Genomic DNA, 22,636 nt, shown 5'->3' on the forward strand with positions numbered 1-22,636 from the left:
ATAGCAGCACATTTGGAAAGAGGTGACATGATAGGTCCAAGTCAGCATGGATTTGTGAAAGGGAAATCATGCTTGACAAATCTTCTGGAATTTTTTGAGGATGTAACTAGTAGAGTGGACAAGGGAGAACCAGTTGATGTGGTGTATTTGGACTTTCAGAAGGCTTTCGACAAGGTCCCACACAAGAGATTAATGTGCAAAGTTAAAGCACATGGGATTGGGGGTAGTGTGCTGACGTAGAATGAGAACTGGTTGGCAGACAGGAAGCAAAGAGTAGGAGTAAATGGGTACTTTTCAGAATGGCAGGCAGTGACTAGTGGGGTACCGCAAAGTTCTGTGCTGGGGCCCCAGCTGTTTACATTGTACATTAATGATTTAGACGAAGGGATTAAATGTAGTATCTCCAAATTTGCGGATGACACTAAGTTGGGTGGCAGTGTGAGCTGCGAAGAGGATGCTATGAGGCTGCAGAGTGACTTGGATAGGTTAGGTGAGTGGGCAAATGCATGGCAGATGAAGTATAATGTGGATAAATGTGAGGTTATCCATGTTGGCGGTAAAAACAGAGACAGACTATTATCTGAATGGTGACAGATTAGGAAAAGGGGAGGTGCAACGAGACCTGGGTGTCATGGTACATCAGTCATTGAAGGTTGGCATGCAGGTACAGCAGGCGGTTAAGAAAGCAAATGGCATATTGGCCTTCATAGCAAGGGGATTTGAGTACAGGGGCAGGGAGGTGTTACTACAGTTGTACAGGGCCTTGGTGAGGCTACACCTGGAGTATTGTGTACAGTTTTGGTCTCCTAACTTGAGGAAGGACATTCTTGCTATTGAGGGAGTGCAGCGAAGGTTCACCAGACTGATTCCCAGGATGACAGGACTGACATATCAAGAAAGACTGGATCAACTGGGCTTGTATTCACTGGAGTTCAGAAGAATGAGAGGGGATTTCATAGAAACGTTTAAAATTCTGACGGGTTTAGACAGATTAGATGCAGGAAGAATGTTCCCAATGTTGGGGAAGTCCAGAACCAGAGGTCACAGTCTAAGGATAAGGGGTAAGCCATTTAGGACCGAGATGAGGGAAACTTCTTCACCCAGAGAGTGGTGAACCTGTGGAATTCTCTACCACAGAAAGTTGTTGAGGCCAATTCACTAAATATATTCAAAAAGGAGTTAGATGTAGTCCTTACTACTAGGGGGATCAAGGGGTATGGCGAGAAAGCAGGAATGGGGTACTGAAGTTGCATGTTCAGCCATGAACTCATTGAATGGCGGTGCAGGCTCGAAGGGCCGAATGGCCTACTCCTGCACCTATTTTCTATGTTTCTATGATAGATTTTTGAATATTAAGGGAATATTAAGGGATATGGGGATGATGCAAAAAAGTGGAGTTAAGGTAGATCAGCCATGATCTTATTGAATGGCGGAGCAGGCTCGAGGAGCCGAATGGCCTACTCCTGCTCCTAATTCTTATGTTCTTATAATTCTAATTAAAAGAGCAGTTATCGCACTGAGGAATCAGGCAGATGGTAGCATTTTGTTTAACACCCAACTTAACATGAATTTAACTTCTAAGGTTTTTATTTGAAATCAATCCAAGAGAGAGGTGGCACATACTTCATGATGAACCATCTGCGCTGCATGGGTGACTTTATTACGGACATCAGAATGAACTTGCGTGAGGAGGAACTGCGTACCCTTGGTACAAACCAAAACTCAGGGAAGACTAAAGCCCAAATTAGCTGATCTTTGTCTGCGTTAGCCCATGAAAGAATGCTTCCTGTACTAGTGTTCTTCATTTGAGGACTGAAGGGTGACCTAATAGAGCACATAAAATCTCGGCTGACACTCCAGTGCACTGCTGAGGGAGCGCTGCACTGTCTGAGGTGCTGTCTTTTGGATGAGACGTTAAACCGAATCCCCGTCTGCTCTCAGGCAGATGTAAAAGATCCCATGGCACTATTTTGAAGAAAGCAGGGGAGTTCTCTCCTGTGTCCTAGCCAATATTTATCCCTCAAGCATCGTAACAAAAACAGGTTATTTGGTCATTATCACGTTGCTGTTTGTGGGAGCTTGCTGTGTGCCACGTTTCTCACATTCCAACAGTGACTATACGCCAAAAAGTACTTCATTGGCAGTAAAGCGCTTTGAGACGCCCAGTGGCCGTGAAAGGCGCTATAGAAATGTCAGTCTTTCTTTCTTTTTATTTAAAATTATAAAATAATTTGATAAGAGTAGACACAGAGAGAGTGTTTCCATTTGTAGGGGAGAGCATAACTAGAGGCCATCAATATAAGATAGTCATCAAGAAATCCAATAGGGAATTCCGAAGAAATATCTTTACCCAGAGAGTGGTGAGAATGTGGAACTCGCTGCCACAGGGAGTGGTTGAAGCGAATAGTATAGATGCATTTAAGAGGAGGCTAGACAAGTGCATGGGGGAGAAAGGAATGGAGTTAGATGAGGAAAGACGAGAGGAGGCTCGAGTGGAGCACAAATGCCGGCTTGGACTGGTTGGGCCGAATGGCCTGTTTCTGTGCTGTATATCCTCTGTAATTTCCCATGCAGTAAAACGTAGGTGCAGTTTGGCAGGATATCCCCATGTTGACCAACAAAGCAAGTTGCCAGTCTCAATGGTTGAGCAGCACATATTAAAAGTTGCTCGGACCGGCATCCTGGCCCCGCTCTGCCGCACAGAGACTGAAGGATGGAATCAAAGATAAGGATGTCCAGCCGGGAAGCTTCCTGCGCTTCACTGCTGTCAGGAATCCCCACAAATGAGGGGGAAGCATTGGAGACGATAAGTGGAAGCATCAAGAACAAAGAGAATGCTGCCTCCAAGAGTTTGAAATCAGCCATAGGCAATGCAACGTTGAATACAATACAACGAGAAAAGCACTCAATAGGACAAAGGGCTGGATTTTCGGGTCTTCTCCACTCCGTTTTTTGCCCCAGTGCGGTGGCAATGGCGGCGGTGAGGTGTTCTGGGCGGGCGGTCAGCCTCCAGCGCCCCGCGGCGATCCTCAGGTCCGGTTTAGCAGTGGCGCGGAGCAGCACCGCCCGGAAGGGCTGTGCCCGGTGTGCAATGCCCCTGCTTGCGACACCGGCGCGGGTTCGAACTTCAGCCCGACCCGTCCGCCCTGCCCTGCACCGCGTGCGCACTCATCGCCTGGGAAATCGGGGCGGTCCAACCATCCCGTCGGCGTAGAGGTAGGTAATGGACTCCTGAAGTAAGTTTTTTCTTTTAATTTTTTTTGCGATTTGTGTTGTGGTGGCATGGGCAATGTTTTGGGAATGTTTTTGTGGTATTCTTTTAGTTTCCCTACCCCTCCTCAGGCAACTTTCGGAGCACTCCCAGCCCTGCTCTTTAGCTCGGGAGTTTCCCATCACAGGGCCCAAGAGAGGTGTACAACGCCTCCCTTCGCACCGCCGCCCTAACGCAGGGCCCAGCTGCCCAATGTTACTTACTGAGGCGTAGACTATTCCGACCCGCCAACATTATCGCCCCAAAAACAGCAAAGCCGAAAACCCAGTCCAAAATGTCTGTGGCTTTGTCTTTTCTTGCACAACAGAACATCACAAACAAAACCAAGTGATGTTGATGGTAGCAAACAAATGATTGAAGATGCTGGTTATGGGCGCAAAAGATCTCGCACAGCGCAGGAAGCGAACAGCATCCTATAGGAGACAACGTTACCCATGGCTGGACTGGCAACCTTATCAATGGCACCAAGAGTATAAAATCAGAGCAGATGGCACAAGGAAAAATAGTGCTTCAGTCGCCACTTTCTTTAGCTCCTCAATTATGGAAAAGCAATTGTCCGTCAACAATTGTCAGGGACCTTAACTCTCAACGCAGATAGGACACGAAGGGGTTGAAAATCGGTCCCGCCGTGTCTCAGGCGGTGACACTGGCTGAGTGCTGATTTTACCGGCAGGCGTTAGGTGCCGCCTCAAACTGCAAAATTCAGTTTTGCCGCCCACAGAGATAGCGCGCCAAAAGTGGCATCCTCGGGCGCCAACAGAGTGGCATCTCAGGAGGCCGACCGAATTTCCCGACGGCATGCGAGTTAAAAAAAAACTCGCTTCCCCACAATACCTAAATGCTAAAAAAAAACATAAACACTTACCTTGATCCCTGGATGCTACTGCCCCAGGATCCCCGATGCCCTACCACCTTTCCCAGGCTGTACGGACACCTAATCTCGGAGCCGCGATGGCAAGTGGCGGCAGAACGCACAGCGGTAAGTCACCGCCCAACTAAATTGAGTGGGAGCCCAGGAACCCAGTTGCCGTCGACGGCAAGTACTTAGCCGCCCGTTAGCCGCCCCTCTCCGGCGGTAATGGGCGGCATAAGATACTGAATTTCGAGCCCTAATTCTTTGTTTCTCCAGAACGGATCTTTCACTATAATTTCATTCAGTCCAAACCTTATTTTGCAAAATCATATTTTATTCCAACTGAGAACTTCAGCCAATTTACTCTTTATTAGCATTGTGTGAGATTGATCGAATGACAGGTCAAGAGGCCTGTCAATCATAATTATCAAGGCAGCTGTGACATGCCTCTCGAGGAATATTTAGTTCCGAACAAGCCAAAACCATTGCCAGCTGAAGAAAGGGATTTCCATAAATCAAATGCTTATCTGATCTGATCTCCCAAAAAAATGTACCTTTGTGAAAACAAAGGAACCTAATCCATTGTGCTGTAGGGCTGCTTTCTTATTCTTATGATTGGAAAAGACAATAAACTGAACGTTAGATTGAAGAGCAAGTTGTTACTTTTATTTAGAGCTAAGAAATAGCTATTTTTGGATGAGAAAATTCATGCACTCAGGTTTAGAGTTTATATCATATGAAAAAAAGCCGGTATTTTGGAACAAGGGAATGTACAATTTACATCCGCATATCTGACTATCTGTCCCACCTGTGACAGGGACTGTGGCTCTCGTATTGGACTGTTCAGCCACCTAAGGACTCATTTTAAGGGTGGAAGCAAGTGTTCCTCGATTCCGAGGGACTGCCGATGATGATGATGATAAAACACCCTCCCAAACGCCACTGATAAAAGGTATGACTCGAGTGACACAAAAATCATTATTTGAATCAGGAGTTCTGAAAAACACCACCAAATTCCCAGGCTTTTTTTAAGCAGCTGGTCTCCGCTAGACACCAAAGTTCTCAACTTGACATTGTATGGCATTCAAATTCATTCGTTGTTTTCTTTCTCATTTCAGCCGGAGCGTTTCCAGTGCTGTCCCAACGCTGTGATATTGAGATGGCAACTCTCCCGTTACTGAATGGCCTGTCTCTATGCTGTAAGTTATATGTAACTCTATAGGCATTTAAGGGAAGGCTTGATACATACATGAGGGGGAAGGGAATAGAGGGCTACGGTGGGAAGGGTGTGATGTGATAATTGGAGTGTGAGGAGGCTCACATGGCGTATAAACACTGACATAGACCAGTTGGGCTGAATGAACATAGGAACATACGAACAAGGAGGTGGCCATTTAGCCCCTCGGCCCGTTCTGCTATTCAATGAGATCATGGCTGATCTGCGACCTAACTCCATCTATCCGCCTTTGGCCCATAGGAGCGTGCATCAAACCAGTCCCACCCTCCCCTTCCCTCAACCACTGTCTGAACCACCCGTGACAGAGACTGTGGTTTCGGTATTGGACTGTTCAGTCACCTGAGAACTCACTTTTGGAATGGAAGACAGACTTCCTCGACTTTGAGGAACTGCCTATGAATTTTAAATCTGTTGTTCCTTCACGAGATTTTCCTTTCCAGCAACATAGCTGCTGGAAGGGTGGCAGGTCAGGACAATCCTGCCCGATTGAGCAGGCGCTGACCCCTGGCGAATTTTCCAGGGTACAGCTAATGATGTACACCAATATCTTTGTGAAAGATAGTTGTTGTAAGCGATTATTGCTCACTCAGAAGTCCTTTATTTGGTCCTTATATTTGGTCCTTATAAATTGCTCTGCCTACTATGAAAATACTGACCTAATTTTTTTTCAAGTATATGCCAACGGCAAGGAACCTCATCTGCCAGACATCGGAACATCACTGGCAATGTGCCCGTCATTTTCTGATACGTGGCAGACGAGATTCCTTGCCTCTGGCTTGTACTTGGAAAATTTAGAGCATTCTGTATTATCTTCCATTCAAAAGAATCAGCAAATTGATTGTTGCTGGTTGTAATATATGCACCTGTGAGTAATGCTCACAGGTTTGTGGAGCTGTTTATAGGGGGCACTTGGAAAATTCATGATTTTAATGCCCAAAAAAAAAAAAAAAAAAATACAAAAAAAACAACAAAAAAAACAAAAAAAGGGCATTGGAAAATGTTTGGAGTGGCCCCCCCCCAGATTGGGGGGTATTTGATTTAAATGTTTTATTTTGTCTCTAAAAGAGTTGTGGAGCTGTTGAGTTGGGAGTGACTTAGCCAGTCATGTGATGGTCACAAGACTCAATAAAACCCCAGCCAGTTGGGTTCGGGGGATCCACGATGAGGTAGGTGGTTGTGAGCCTGGTGGATTGTTATATATGCAATAAAGGTTCAAACTGAGTACTGTTTAACTAAGCAAGGTGTCATGTATATTACATTATTATATATTGTATCCTAACATGCTATACATGACTGTAATAATATATAACCTGTAACCACCAGCATACCTTACCACCAGGGGTGCACAGATATATAAGGACAGGTCTCAGGCAAGTGCAGCATTCCAGAGCTGTGAAATAAAGATGCAGGTCCAGAGTGACCTTGACTTCACTACATGCCTCGTGTGAATCTGTACTGAGGGGACAGGACTTTACACAAGGTACACCCTTGGCTCTGCTTTATTTAGACCCAAAGTGCCTGACTCACAAAATGGCTGGATTATTATGTCTAAATCATGATAAGGGGCTTGAAATCTCAGCTACCCAGAAGCAAAATTCTACCAAATGAGGCAAGTTGTTGCAGTTGCTGGACTATTAATATTATTTTGAGGGAGAAGGGAAGAAGTATTAGGCTACAACATCAAAGTTAAATCCAACTCAAGCAACAGACCATAAAGCCAAGCATTGATTGGACAAGTCTACAGCACAAAGTATGGATTTGTTTGATCTTATTTGCACGATGCCTATTTTGAAGAGGCAAGCAAGTTGCCTTGTACAATGAATTTGGTGATTCAAAAGGATCTACCAAAGGCCACACGAGGAAAAAACCTTTTTACGCAGCGAGTGCTTAGGATCTGGAATGCGCTGCCTGAAAGGGTGGTGGAGGCAGACTCAATCGTGACTTTCAAAAGGGAGTTGGATAAGTACCCGGAGGAAAAAGAATTGCAGGGCTAGGGGGACAGGGCCAGGGAGTGGGACTAGCTGAGGTGCTCTTGCAGAGAGCCGGCACGGGCTCGATGGGCCAAATGGCTTCTTCTGTGCTGAAACCATTCTATGATTCTCTCAAGATAGGGCATTAATGGGAGGCCTATTAGCATGGGGTAGAGTACCAGAGGGCACGGATTTAAGGTGATTGGCAGAACAACCAAAGGCGACATGAGGAAAAACTTTTTCACGCTTTCAAAAGGGAATTGGGTAAGTACCTGAAGGAAATAAATTTGCAGGGTTACTGGGAAAGGGATGGGGAGGGGGGGAGTGGGACTAGCTGAGGTGCTCTTGCAGAGAGCGGCACTATGATTCTATCAGGTTGACGCACATTCATCCATTCCTTCCCTCCTCTGAGAATGCAGATATTGATTCCCCCCTTCAAGAAATGCATACTCACAGTTGACACACTGTACCCCGGCAAGATTTAGCTAGCCGCGCTGGGAAATGGAATCCTTGGCTTTCAGCGTTCTTACCTTTCGAAAAAAGACACCTAGAAATGGAAGGGAATAAAACCAAACAAAATAATCAGTCATGATATTCAACAACTGCAATGCTTACATCGAGAAACTGTTGCCCAGGTTGAGCAGTCCGAAGGTAAGGAGCTGGATGCAAATAAAGATTTCTGCTCAGGCCTGAGGTGCGACAGCCCCTGGAGCAGTAAGGTCAGTGCTCTTTGGATACCCAGGGTTTCTGGAACTTTTGCCTCTTCTGTTACCAGATGAGTTGAGAACCCTCCACGTGGAGTGGTGGGTGACTCTCATCCTGTTAAGTCCAATGTTTGCGGCGTGTTCAGCATCACTCATTTAAAATGGACGCCAACCCGCAAGTATTTCTTTAAACATATGCAGTGATTCTTGTTCTGTTTGTTGTATTGTTTTGTTACTTCCATCACATCAGTAAATACTTGCACAAATCATTTTTCAATTAAAAAGTATTCTTCTCCTCCGCCCCAATTTTCATCATCATCATTATCATCATCATGTAAAATACCAATTTTAATCAGTTCTGTACGTTCCGAATAACTCCAAGAGACTGTGTTGTAAGCTCAAACCATTGTGATCTTGGTCTCTTTAATATAACTCCAAAGTGAGGCAGCAGCATGGTGGACTGCCTTTTATACCTGCTTGCTCCAGGGTACACAGAGGACCCATAGGTCTCCCACAGGTGTGCCCCCTAGTGGCACTTAGGTGAGGTTCACATACATAACAGGTTCCCCATCACGGGACTTGCCTTGACACTAGACAGAATCTAAATGGGCTAGAAATTACGTGGCGCCTCGTTTGGGGCGATAACTTTTGCGATAGCGCAAATCTATCGCCGGACGGCAAGCAAGTGAAACTGATGCAAACTTCCAGTTTAGCGCTCCGGGGGTGGGAGTGGAGTGCTAAATCAAGCACTACCACTTCCCTTGGAGCTCGAAAGCCAGCGAGAGGGGCGGTAGCAGTGCAGCGCTGCACAGTGCCGGGATCTGAGGCTCCTTCCCGCCCTTAAAGGGAAGGGCCTGCGCTGCAGGGTCTGCATGGAAACGATGTCCCTTCTCACCGACAGCAGCCGCAATCTGCTTCTTTGCCTGCCTGCCGCTCCATTTGTGCTGAGAAACAGAGCAGTAGGCAGATGAAAATCGCCTCCTGTAAGTTTCCACGCATGAAAAACAAATAGCCCAATTTCAGCCAACATTGTACTCCCTTTGAAATGAATGCAATTCTGAACGTGGAGAATTTATATTATCTTTATCACTTTTTCCAGTCTGACTTTGACTCTCATCATTTTTTTACTTATACTTAGGTTATAATTTTTTACCATTATTTTACTGATTCTCCTGCTCTTCTTCGAAATAGTGGCCATAGGATCTTTTACATCTATCTGAGGGCAGACGGGCCTCGATTCAACATCTCATCCGAAAGTCGGCACCTCCGCCAGTGCGGTGCTCCCTCAGTACTGCCCCTCTGACAGTGCAACGCTCCAACAGTACTGCCCCTCCGACAGTGCGGCACTCCCTCAGTACTGCCCCTCTGACAGTGCAACGCTCCAACAGTACTGCCCCTCCGACAGTGCGGCACTCTCTCAGTACTGCCCCTCTGACAGTGCAACGCTCCCTCAGTACTGCCTCTCCGACAGTGCGGCGCTCCCTCAGTACTGCCCCTCCGACAGTGCGGCGCTCCCTCAGTACCGCACTAGGAGTGTCTGCATAGATTTTTGTGCTCAAGTCTCTGAAGTGGGACTTCATTGGTCACTTACTACAGAAGACTTCAAGACTCGTTCTAACCGGTAGCATGAAACATTGGCTGGTCCCAATTCACTCGAATAATCCTGCAATCTACTGCTGTAGAGGTTTAAGTTAAGCAACAATTACTAAGAGGCCTGCGTTATGTAGGTTACAATAGAGCCAGTCTGTGCTTCAGCTACACAGCATGTAGCACCACCCAGAGGATGGAATTGCACATCAATTTTAAAATCCAACACACTCATAAATTCATCAGTATTTTATCGTTGTTGCTTGGAGCAGACCCTTTCCCAAACGTAAACGGCATACAGAAAAAAAAGGGCAGTGGGACAGATTGCGGACTCAGTGATATAAATGGAGTTCTGTTCCATTTTTTGCTGAGACATCATCATATCATCATATGCAGTCCCTCAAAATCAAGGAAGACTTGCTTCCACTCTAAAAGTGAGTTCTCAGGTGACTGCACAGTCCAATATGGGAATTATAGTCTTTGTCACAGGTGGGGCAGACAGTGGTTGAGGGAAGGGGAGGGTGGGACAGGTTTGCCGCACGCTCCTTCCACAGCCTGCGCTTGATTTCTGCACGCTCTCGGCGACGGAACTTGAGGTGCTCAGCGCCCTCCCGGATGCTCTTCCTCCACATAGGGCGGTCTTTGGCTAGGTGCCAGTGGGGATGTTGCACTTTATGAGGGTGTCCTTGAAATGTTTCCTCTGCCCACCTGGAGCTCGCTTGCCATGCAGGAATTCCGAGTAGTGCGCTTGCTTTGGGAGTCTCGTGTCGGGCATGCGAACAATGTGGCCCGCCTAACGGAGCTGGTTGAATGTGGTCAGTGCTTCAATGTTGAGGATGTTGGCCTAATCGAGAACACTGATGTTGGTGCGTCTGTCCTCCCAGGGGATTTGCAGGATCTTGCGGAGACATCGTAGATGGTATTTCTCCAGCGATTTGAGGTGTCTACTGTATATAGTCCACGTCTCTGAGCCATGCTGGAGTAAAAATAAAACGGGGAAGGTGACTCAACCGTGGCTAAAAGGGAAATTAGGGATAGTGTTAAATCCAAGGAAGAGGCATATAAATTGGCCAGAAAAAGAAGCAAACCTGAGGACTGAGAGAAATTTAGAATTCAGCAGAGGAGGATAAAGGGTATAATTAGGATGGGAAAATAGAGTATGAGAGGAAGCTTGCCGGGAACATAAAAAACGACTGCAAAAGCTTCTATAGATATGTGTAGAGAAAAAGATTAGTGAAGACCAACGTAGGTCCTTTGCAGTCAGAATCAGGTGAATTTATAATGGGGAACAAAGAAATGGCAGACCAGTTGAACAAATACTTTAGTTCTGTCTTCACGAAGGAAGACACAAATAAACTTCCGGAAATAGTAGGGGACCGAGGGTCTAGTGAGAAGGAAGAACTGAAGGAAATCCTTATTAGTCGGGAAATTGTGTTAGGAAAATTGATGGGATTGAAGGCCGATAAATCCCCAGGGCCTGATAACCTGCATCCCAGAGTACTTAAGGAAGTGGCCTTAGAAATAGTGGATGCATTGGTGATCATTTTCCAACAGTCTATCAACTCTGGATCAGTTTCTATGGACTGGAGGGTCGCTAATGTAACACCACTTTTTTAAAAAGATGGGAGAGAGAAAACGGATAATTATAGACCGGTTAGCCTGACATCAGTAATGGGGAAAATGTTAGAATCAATTATTAAAGAAGAAATAGCAGCGCATTTGGAAAGTAAAGTCAGGATCGGTCCAAGTCAGCATGGATTTATGAAAGAGAAATCATGCTTGACAAATCTTCTAGAATTTTTTGAGGATGTGACTAGTAGAGTGGACAAGGGAGAACCAGTGGATGTGGTGTATTTGGGCTCTCAAAAGGCTTTTGACAAGGTCCCACACAAGAGATTGGTGTGCAAAAATAAAGCACATGGTATTGGGGGTAATGTACTGACGTGGATAGAGAACTGGTTGGCAGACAGGAAGCAGAGAGTCGGGATAAACGGGTCTTTTTCAGAATGGCAGGCAGTGACTAGTGGGGTGCCGCAGGGCTCAGTGCTGGGACCCCAGCTATTTACAATATACATCAATGATTTAGATGAAGGAATTGAGTGTAATATCTCCAAGTTTGCAGATGACACTAAGCTGGGTGGCGGTGTGAGCTGTGAGGAGGATGCTAAGAGGCTGCAGGGTGCCTTGGACAGGTTAGGTGAGTGGGCAAATGCATGGCAGATGCAGTATAATGTGGATAAATGTGAGGTTATCCACTTTGGTGGCAAAAACATGAAGGCAGAATATTATCTGAATGGTGGCAGATTAGGAAAAGGGGAGGTGCAACGAGACCTGGGTGTCATGGTACATCAGTCATTGAAAGTTGGCATGCGGGTACAGCAGGTGGTGAAGAAGGCAAATGGCATGTTGGCCTTCATAGCTAGGGGATTTGAGTATAGGAGCAGGGAGACTTACTGCAGTTGTACAGGGCCTTGGTGAGACCTCACCTGGAATATTGTGTTCCGTTTTGGTCTCCTAATCTGAGGAAGGACGTTCTTGCTATTGAGGGAGTGCAGCGAAGGTTCACCAGACTGATTTCCGGGATGGCAGGACTGACATATGAGGAGAGACTGGATCAACTGAGCCTGTATTCACTGGATGAGAGGGCATCTCATAGAAACATATAAAATTCTGACGGGACTGTACAGGTTCGATGCAGGAAGAATTTTCCCGATGTTGGGCAAGTCCAGAACCAGGGGACACAGTCTAAGGATAAGGGGTAAGTCATTTAGGACTGAGATGAGGAGAAATTTCTTCACTCAGAGTTCTTAACCTGTGGAATTCTCTACCGCAGAGAGCTGTTGATGCCAGTTCGTTGGATATATTCAAGAATGAGTTAGATATGGCCCGTACTGCTAAAGGGATCAAGGAGTATGGAGAGAAAGCAGGAATGGAGCACTGAGGTGAATGATCAGCCATGATCTTATTGAATAGTGGTGCAGGCTCGAAGGGCCGAATGGCCTACTCCTGAACCTATTTTCTGTGTTTCTATGCTGAGACATATTGCAATTGAAAAGAATGTGTTTGTCTTTCTAAAGGTGAGACAGATTGTAACCCACTGAAGTTAACGCATTTAGTTTCTGATAATGAGACAGGTTACATCCTATTCAATTGAATGAAGTTGTGATTCTTTCAAAAGGACACATAGATTTGTAATATACATTAAATTGCTATTATTAAAATGCTATCCATTGTCTCCGCCCCTTGCCTCAACTTATCTGCTGCTGAAGCCCTCATCCATGCCTTTGTTACTTCTAGACTTGATTATTCCAATGCACTCCTGGCCGGCCTCCCACATTTGACCCTACGTAAACTTGAGGTGATTCAAAACTTGGCTGCCCCGTGACCTAACTTGCACCAAGTCCCGCTCACCCATCACCCACTGTGCTCGCTGACCTATAATGGCTCCCAGTAAAGCAATGCCTCAATTTCAAAATTCTCATCCTTGTTTACAAATCCCTCCAGGGCCCTCGTCCCTCCCTATCTCTGTAATCTCCTCCAGCCCAACAACCCCCCCTCCCCCCCCCCCACCACCACCCCCCCCCCCCCCCCCCGAGATGCCTGCGCTCTTCTAATTCTGAACATCCCTGATTATAATCGCTCAACCATTGGTGGCTGTGCCTTCTGTTGCCTAGGCCCCAAACTTTGGAACTCCCTCCCTAAACCTCTCCGCCTCTCTACCTTTCCTTCGTCCTTTAAGGCGCTCCTTAAAACCTACCTCTTTGACCAAGCTTTTGGTCATCTGCCATAATTTCTTCTGTCAAATTTATTTGTTTTGCCTTACAACACTCCTATAAAGCGCCTTGGGATGTTTGACTACGTTAAAGGCGCTATATATATATACAAGTTGTTGACGCTGTTGTTCAATTTTGTGGCAATCATCAATAATAAAGAGACCTGCAGCCAGAAACACGAGCAAATGTCCTCTACAGTCAAATATGGAGCTGCAGGTCTCAAGGCCGTTCAGCTAAAACATCCCCACAGCCTCTGCATCACCCAAACGGTTTCTGAAATCGGTACAAGGCCGAATCAAAATAGTTACACCGACCTAACCGAAGACCACTGCACCTCCCAATCACATAGGCCCCGAACTTGGTGGAAGTTAAGTTCCGCCCAAAAGACCGTTGAGATCCTGACGTTACTTTGGGCGGAAGTTTCATGAAAAAGTCCTGGAAAAACCACCCGGCGGCAAAAAAAGGATTCACGTCCTGAATCTGGGCGCCAGCGGGCGGGAGCTCCCAATCTTGGCGGCAAATGCAATCCTCAGCAAAGTACCCACCGAGGATTGAGTCCGGCCCAGGGAGCGGGGAACAGATAAAAATAAAAATTTCCCCCAAGTTAAAAACACTGGAAAACCTTCAGGGGACCCCCATCCACCTGAATCGCTGGAAAAAAATAAAGAAGTGTACTAGCCTTTTTTTGCAGGTCTTCATACTTACTGTTGAGGCTAGACCTGTCTCCACGTGGCGGTCCTGTCCCCTGTTGCAGCGGAGGCCCGCCTGGACCAAACTGGCAGCTCGGCGGGCGGGAGGACTCTTACGTGTGTTGCACGCCAGTGGGCGGCCCCCAGTGGCCTTCCCTCCACGCCGGCGGGAGGCCTCCGCCAAACTCGCTCGGAGGGAAGACCGCCCAGAAAACTCGGCGGCAGTGGGCGGTGAGTCCACCAAGTTTGGCCCCATGGTGTCCAGCGCTTTCTGATAAGCAAAACAGTATTTCCTGAACTGATCCTTTAAAAAAACATGTCAAATATAATCAGTGTCATTTTTTTTCGATCTGATTATTTATGGGTGGCTCATGTGCTCCAGTCCATTCCTGCATTGTGTCACAGATGAAGAAACTCGGGTAGAAATTCCCATTCGAGGTGACATTCCCATCTGGCCATTGGAGGGAGCTGCGTGCAGTGGCATGCCTCTGTAGGGAGCAGCGCGTGCTGCTGCAGGAGGGCGACGGCTGTGAAGTCAGGTCACTGATTGCAGTGCGGGTAGGCACAGCAGGAGGGGCGAAGGAGCGGCGAGAGATTGTAGAGGGAAGTGACCGGGGCTCAGGAGAGGCGAGGGCCCAGGAGCAGCACGGGCCAGCCCACACTGCGATATGTGCGCGCATTAGGTCCGTGCAGCAGAGCTGGTCTCCAGTTGTCTTGGTTAATCCTTGCCACTGGACCAAGACCGAGCTCTGTCGAGCCCGGGTGGTGGCTGGTGTGCAACGGCCACCACACGTTAAAAAAAATCCACGCACAGGCATCTTCCACCCTTCAGGATGTAGTTCGGGACCTGGAATATTAGGTCCTTCATTGAAACACCTGTGAACTCATCCCTTTTTGGCGTGGAAGCAAGTCATCCTCGATCCGAGGGACTGTCTATGATGATGAGGACTCCCAAATGGCAAGTTCCCAGTCTTGGCTGGATCATCGGGTGAAAATACCAACCCTCGGCATGGTGCTTTGCTACTGGGAAAAGAGAAATACTCGGGGATGATCCCGTTCACAATTTTGGTTAAATGTTGATTATTTTCTTCCTAATTCATTCTCGGGGTGAGGGTATCACTGGCAAGGCTGGCATTTATTGCCCGTCCCTAGATTCCCTTGAGAAGGTGGTGGTGGGCCTTCTTCTTGAACTGCTGCAGCCTGTGTGGTGAAGATCGGGAGTTACAGGATTTTGATCCAACAACAATGAGGGAACGGCGATATATATATATATATATTTTTTAAAAAATTAAAATTTCGTAGCCAATCTTTCCAATTCTTTGTCAGATCACAAACGCCAGAGGTCACCTTGCACACATCAAGGATCACCCTGCACTAATGCTCTTAGCCAAAAGGCCTAGAGCCCAAGCACCGTTCCTGGAAGTACTGCAATACCAGGTTCGTGCCATGGAGGTGGATGGGTCAGGCCCCCCACACACCTCCGTGGAGGTGGATGGGTCAAGCCACCCCACCCACCTCCTCCTATGCGATATATGTCCCAAGTCAGGATGGTGTGTGTGATTTGGAGGGTAACGTGGGGCTACTGATGTTCCCATGCATCTGCTACCCTTATCTTTCTAGGTGACGGAGGTCACGGGTTTGAGAGGTTCCTGACGAGCAGAACAGCAGGCTCGGAGCCTCTCAGTGCAAGAGTGCTGAACTGGCATCAAATAAAGCCAGTCGTGAGCGATAGCATGAAGACGTTAAGCTAACATCAAATGGAGGCATTCATTAACCAAGTATGCTTCAACGACTGCATGAATTCAAACAAATGCATCAGCTGTGACTCAGCGGGTAGAACGCTCGCCTCTGAGTCAAAAGGTTGTGGGTTCAAGTCCCACTCCAGGGACTTGAGCACAAAAAAAATCTAAGCTGACACTCCAGTGCAGTACTGAGGGAGCGGCGCACTGTCGAAGGGGCGGTACTGAGGGAGCGGCGCACTGTTGGAGGGGCGGTACTGAGGGAGCGGCGCACTGTCGGAGGGGCGGTACTGAGGGAGCACCGCACTGTCGGAGGGGCGGTACTGAGGGAGCGCCGCACTGTCAGAGGGACAGTACTAGGGGAGGGCCACGGTGTCAGAGGGGCAGTACTGAGGGAGCGCTGCACTGTCGGAGGGGCGGTACTGAGGGAGCGGCGCACTGTCGGAGGGGCAGTACTGAGGGAGCGGCGCACTGTCGGGGATGCCGTCTTTCGGATGAGACATTAAACCAAGGCTCGGGCTGCTCTCTCAGGTGGACGTAACAGATCCCGTGGCACTATTTCGAAGAAGAGCAGGCGAGTTATCCCTGGTGCCTGGCCAATATTTATCCCTCAACCGACATAACAAAAACAGTTTAATTGATCATTATCACATTGCTGTTTGTGGGAGCTTGCTGTGCGCAAATTGGCTGCCGTGTTTCCCACATTACCTCAGTGACTACACTCCAAAAGTACTTCATTGGCTGTAAAGAGCTTTGAGACGTCCAGTGGTCGTGAAAGGCGCTATATAAATGCAAGACTTTCTTCCTTTCTTTCTCTCACTCCCCACCCTCTCCGCAATGGATGATTTTACCTCCCCCTAATCCAAGGGCGCTGTGGCCAATTGTAGTGCCTCAGTTGCTGCCCCAGCTTACATCAAACGGCTTACAGCGAACTCAGCACAGACTGGAAGCCAAACATGGGACCTGCTGCTATGTTTTAGTGCAATACTGGTGCCTTTATCCACTAGGCCATCGGGGTAGCTTAGGCATCAATCGTGACAATTTGTTTTTCTCTTAAAATAAATATCAACGGTGAAAAATATCAACTTCGTACAGTGAAGGTAATTCTCTGAAGCGTGGCATTTAAAAAATATTACAGCACAGCATAACTAAAAGAATGTCTGAAATGCAAGGGGAAATTGTGTGTTCATTTTCATACATAAATGGCCAAATTGTAATGATAGAATGTAAATGTTGTCACTGAACGTTAAGAGATTTGTAAAGCAGTTTGAGTTGCTAGATTACCAACATCCCCGTGGCATTTGCTGCCTATGGTGGCAGCTGGTTTTTGCAGCTCGAGTCAGTTTTGCTGTGCTATTTTCAGCAGACACCCCCGCCCCCACCCCCACCCCCCACTCCTCTGGTGCAGCCCGAGCGAGGAGATGAAATAAAACTGATAAAAATGGGCAGGAAAGGATGTCTTGTCCTGCGTTATACCGACCCTGCACGTCCCCGAAGATCTCGTAATCCACGGATTTCAACCCTGTGCTGGAGGAACTCATCTCTGAAGCCGGCAAGTTCGGACTGGAGTGTGCTGCAGTCTGGCAGCAGATGATTTCTGGCTGCAGTCGCTACAGGATCCTAATGGGAACAAAATTCTTCTGTCAGTAAGAGAGAGAGGGAGGGAGGGAGCGAATGAGCAAGTGAGAGAACAATGAAGATAGACCCAGGAGTGAAGCATACACTGAATTGCGATCATTATTAGATTACACTGTGGTGGACGTATTTCATTCAAGAATTTAGGATTACTTTGCAATACATTAGGGCATTAATTTGTGCATTATTTTGACCACCCATTTAAGCGAGGATATTGAATCCTTTAGGCTTTTTCCACTTTCAGTTTGTACTCATTTTTCGAAGCAGTGAGATTTTGAAATTGCAGTCACCCTAATCTTATTGCACACACATTTTCACCCGTGAGTCGACAGCCTTGCCAACGTGCCGGATTTTCTCAAATTTGCCACGGTGGCCAGCTGTCAGCTTCGCTGTTCCCCGTTAGAATTAGGCTGCCCATCACCTCTTTCTCTCTGTGCGTTTGCCTCCTGTCTCGCCCAACCTTTTTATGTCTCGTTTGGGACGCAAGGGTATTTAGGCATTAAGTTATACAACCATAGAAATTTACAGCACGGAAGGAGGCCATTTCGGCCCATCGTGTCCGTTCCGGCCGACAAAGAGCTATCCAGCCTAATCCCACTTTCCGGTTCTAGGTCCGTTGCCCTGCAGGTTACAGCACTTCAAGTGCACAACCAAGCACTTTTTAAATGTGGTGAGAGTTTCTGCCTCTCTCACCCTTTCAGGTGGTGAGTTCCAGACCCCCACAACCCTCTGGGTGAAGAAATTTCCCCTCAAATCCCCTCTAAACCTCCCCCAATTACTTTAAATCTCTGCCCCCCTGGTTATAGGCCCCTCTGCTAAGGGAAATAGGTCCGCCCTATCCACTCTATCTAGGCCCCTCATAATTTTATACACCCCAATAAGGTCTCCCCTCAGCCTCCTCTGTTCCAAAGAAAACAACCCCAGCCTATCCAATCTTTCCTCATCGCTAAAATTCTCCAGTCCAGGCAACATTCTTGTACATCTCCTCTGTACCCTCTCCAGTGCAATCACATCCTTCCTGCAATGTGGTGACCAGAACTGCACGCAGTACTCTAGCTGTGGCCTAACTAGTGTTTTATACAGTTCAAGCATTTATTTCTGAATAATTATGAATAATTAAAGGTCACGAACATTAACTATCTTTTTTGAAGGTCCCACTATGCAGGACAAAAAAATATAACATAAAATTGGAACAGCACGCAAGTCAAATCAATTCCCTTAGTCAAAGGAGTGAAGGGTTATGGGGAGCGGGTGGGGAAGTGCAGCTGAGCCCAAGATTAGATCAGCCATGATCTTATTAAATGGCGGAGCAGGCTCGAGGGGCCAAATGGCCTACTCCTGCTCCCATTTCTTATGTTCTTAACATTTCAGACAGCGACTCCAGGTTTGTAATCAAACGCTGTGGTTTGGGTGATTGTTATAAATGTCCATATGAACCCCTGATTAGAATACTGCCTTGTAACCTCTTTCAGATAGGCAGTATTCTGCCGTGCATCCGGGAGAGCGCTGAGCACCTCAAGTCTCATCGCCGAAAGCATGCAGAAATCAAGCGCAGGCAGCGGAAGGAGCGTGCGGCAAACCAGTCCCACCCTCCCCTTCCCTCAATCTGTCCCACCTGTGACAGGGACTATGGCTCTCGTATTGGACTGTTCAACCACCTAAGGACTCAGTTTAAGAGCAGACGTAAGTCTTCCTCGATTCTGAGGGACTGCCTATGATGATGATTCTGCCATGAATATTTAGCATAGAAGATAGTCAGTTCATCAACACGAAACAAACACATTTTTTAAAAGTCTAATCACTTTTGCGTAGAATATGCTTTCGTCATGGATTTTCCATTGCATTTGTTCCGATCTAACATGTTGCGTAACAAATATTTTCTAAACGTTTTTACTTACGAGCAAACGGACACTTTTTAACCTCTATTTACCACAATATTGGTTAGCCAACAGCCTGTTTCTGGTCTTCCAACAAACTCCAACCCAGACTGTGATTGGGAGCTCAAGATTTTAGCAATTGCTTCACAGCGACACTAAGAGTCACCCAAAATGTACTGCCAAAGTTCTTTCTAAGGTGTCAGACTTCGAAGAAGATATCTGTTATGTCTTGAATAAAGAATCTGACCAGATACTATAAGCTCAAAGTAATGTGTGACCAGAGTGCCTCTCCAGCCTGTGAGGCCTCCTTATGTACAGATGATCCCAAGGGATTGTGGGATCCCTTGGGACTCCAGGGGATAAGCCCTCTGGTGGTTAAACAAGGTATTTACAAGTTTACATATATAACAATATCTACATTTATTCTGTTTTGCTCCTTTGCGTCAGTTGTGGCTCAGTTGATAGCACCCTTGCCTCTGAGTTTGAAGGTTGTGGGTTCAAATCTCGTTCCAGAGATTTAAGCACATAAATCTAGGCTGATGCTCCAGTGCAGTGCTGAGGGAGTGCTGCATTGTCGGAGGTGCCGTCTTTTGAATGAGACATTATTTTGTTTTGCCAGTTTCCTCTCCTGAGCCAGCATGAGGTTCAACGCCACAGGCTCAGATCACTCACAGCTCTTCCAAATGGATGCATAAGATCCCATGGCTCTATTTCGAAGAAGAGCAGGAGAATTATCCCCGGTGTCCTGGGCCAATATTTATCCCTCAATCAGAAAGATTATCTGGTCATTATCACACTGCTGTTTGTGGGAGCTTGCTGTGCGCAAATTGGCTGCCGCGTTTCCTACATTACACGAGTGACTATTCTTCAAAAAGTACTTCATCGGCTGTTAGGTGCTTTGGGGCATCCGATGGTCGTGAAAGGCGCTACATAAAGGCAAGTCTTACTTTTCTTTTCCACATCACAAAGATTATTTCGGAGAAAATTCATATTTATATTAGTGTGTTGCTGTGAACAATGTTGTCATTTTGCCCAAGAACGTGGAGAAACCACACCAGCTCAATGAAAATCCCGGGATAACCTCCGAAGTATACAGGTCAGTGGGATTGTGAAGACAAGCTATTCTGGGTTAAAATGTACCCTTTATTGAGGTGATATAGCTGCGCTGCCCAGACCGACTGCACCACTGCCATGAGTTCCCATTGCTTAAACCGCATTTCCATGTTGATGCCCGGGGGATGCAACAGTGCACTGACATATGAGGAGAGACTGGATCGACTAGGCTTATATTCACTGGGGTTTTGAAGACTATGAGAGAGGGGATCTCATAAAAACAAATAAAATACTGACGGGACTGGACAGGTTAGATGCAGGAAAAATGTTCCCGATGTTGTGAAAGTCCAGAACCAGGGGACACAGGGGTAAGCCATTTAGGACTGAGATGAGGAGAAACTTCTTCACTCAGAGAGTTGTTAACCTGTGGAATTCTCTACTGCAGAGAGTTGTTGATGCCAGTTCATTGTATATATTCAAGAGGGAGTTAGATGTGGCCCTTACGGCTAAAGGGATCAAGGGGTATGGAGAGAAAGCAGGAAAGGGGTACTGAGGTGAATGATCAGCCATGATCTTATTGAATGGTGGTGCAGGCTCGAAGGGCCGAATGACCTACTCATGCACCTATTTTCTATGTTTCTATGTTAGATATATTCAAAAGAGAGTTAGATGTGGCCCTTACAGCTAAAGGGATCGAGGGGTATGGAGAGAAAGCAGGAATGGGGTACTGAAGTTGCATGATCAGCCATAATCTTATTGAATGGTGGTGCAGGTTCGAAGGGCCAAATGGCCTACTCCTGCACCTATTTTCTATGTTTCTATGCATAAATCACAAAAGTCTGGCACTATTACCAGGGCAAAGCCTTTTTGGTACATGGAACTCTTGTCCAAGTAGCACTGTTGCTTGGAGCTGCGTCCTTTGCATGTTAAGATTAAACATAGAATTGACAGCTACTGGGCATACTGGGCATTGAAGGATCAACGACTACCTCATACTTTCAGCAGCTGCTAGACTTCATTTTATGAGGCCGTCAAATACTGTTCAAGAAAAAACGTGGTCCGTGAAGAGAAAGATCGTAGACTGTTGTACTAGGGCCGAGATAGTTCTACCGTATAAAGTTATGACCTTAACTATTAGCGCGCAGCAAGTCTGCTCCTCAGTGAAGGGGGTGCTGTCATGATTTACGGCATTATCAGTTTCCCAATATTTCCACAGTTGCCATGAACTCATTCCTTCCTTTTTTTTATCAATTTTCTCCCCCTTCCTCTCTTGAGCAAAGCAACTCGCTGCTTTTTGTCTGCGATTTCCAGCAATTGCAGGATTTTCCTTTTAATCAACCCCACTGTACTCTGTCATTCTTCAGATTAACACATTTGTTGTGGACATGGTCTTTGAAAAACGATAAAACAACTTAATTTATACAGCGCCTTTAACGTAGTGAAACATGCCAAGGCGCTTCACAGCAGTGGTTTGAGATAAAAATTTGACAACGAAATGCATAAGTAGAAATTAGTGCAGGTGAGCAAAAGCTTGGTTGACAAGGTAGGTTTTAAGGAGTGTCTTGAAGGAGGAAAGAGAGGCGGAGAAGCTTAGGGAGCTTGGGGCCCAGGCAGCAGAAGGCACGGCCACCAATGGTTGTGCGGTTATATAAAATCAGGGATGCTCAGGAGGGCAGAATTAGAGGAGCGCAGACATCTCGGGGGTTGTGGGGCTGGAGGAGATTACAGAGATAGGGAGGGCCATGGGGGGATTTGAAAATAAGGATGAGAATTTTGAAATCGAGGTGTTGTTTAACCACAGATTATGCTTTACCATTTGAAACACAAGCGTGTTTTGTGCCAAAACACATATGGCTGGAACAAATCCCTTTGGACCCTGCTTCCGAAAAAGCACCTGCACCTTCCCCGCCAGTCACCCATTGCAAGACATGATGGTAGAGCTTGCAGCTACAATTCGCTTTGCGCATTTATCGTTTGAAACCCACATCTTAAGGCCACACTTACTCTTTGGTTGATCCCAACCTTCTGGGTAACAGCGTGACCATTCTATGATGACGCGTAGATGTAGCAGTCTCAGAGACACATGTGCAGTCCCCAAAATATGGCTGCTGCCAGCAACATAGTACTTGCATCTTAGAAAGACTTGCATTTATATAGCGTCTTTCACGACCACAGGACGTCCCCAAAGCGATTTACAGCCAATGAACTACTTTTTGGAGTGTAGTCATTACAGCCATTATTTGAACTG

At 46.7% G+C, this 22,636-nt stretch overlaps 1 protein-coding gene across 2 annotated transcripts in view; it reads right to left on the reverse strand.

Moving 5' to 3' along the window:
* The window catches only part of LOC139239438 (acylphosphatase-2-like), a 104,969-nt gene that overhangs the window by 52,906 nt on the left and 29,427 nt on the right, over positions 1-22,636 (reverse strand). For both annotated transcript variants that reach the window (XM_070868171.1, XM_070868172.1), the window contains exons 2-3: positions 17,304-17,443; positions 7,862-7,878 (exon numbers count right to left, since the gene is read on the reverse strand). In XM_070868171.1, the coding sequence (XP_070724272.1) occupies positions 7,862-7,878; positions 17,304-17,364 (78 nt within the window). In that variant the 5' untranslated portion in view covers positions 17,365-17,443. The remainder of the gene's footprint in view (positions 1-7,861; positions 7,879-17,303; positions 17,444-22,636) is intronic.

Source organism: Pristiophorus japonicus, chromosome 27, assembly GCF_044704955.1.
Source record: "Pristiophorus japonicus isolate sPriJap1 chromosome 27, sPriJap1.hap1, whole genome shotgun sequence".
NCBI lineage: Eukaryota > Metazoa > Chordata > Chondrichthyes > Pristiophoridae > Pristiophorus > Pristiophorus japonicus.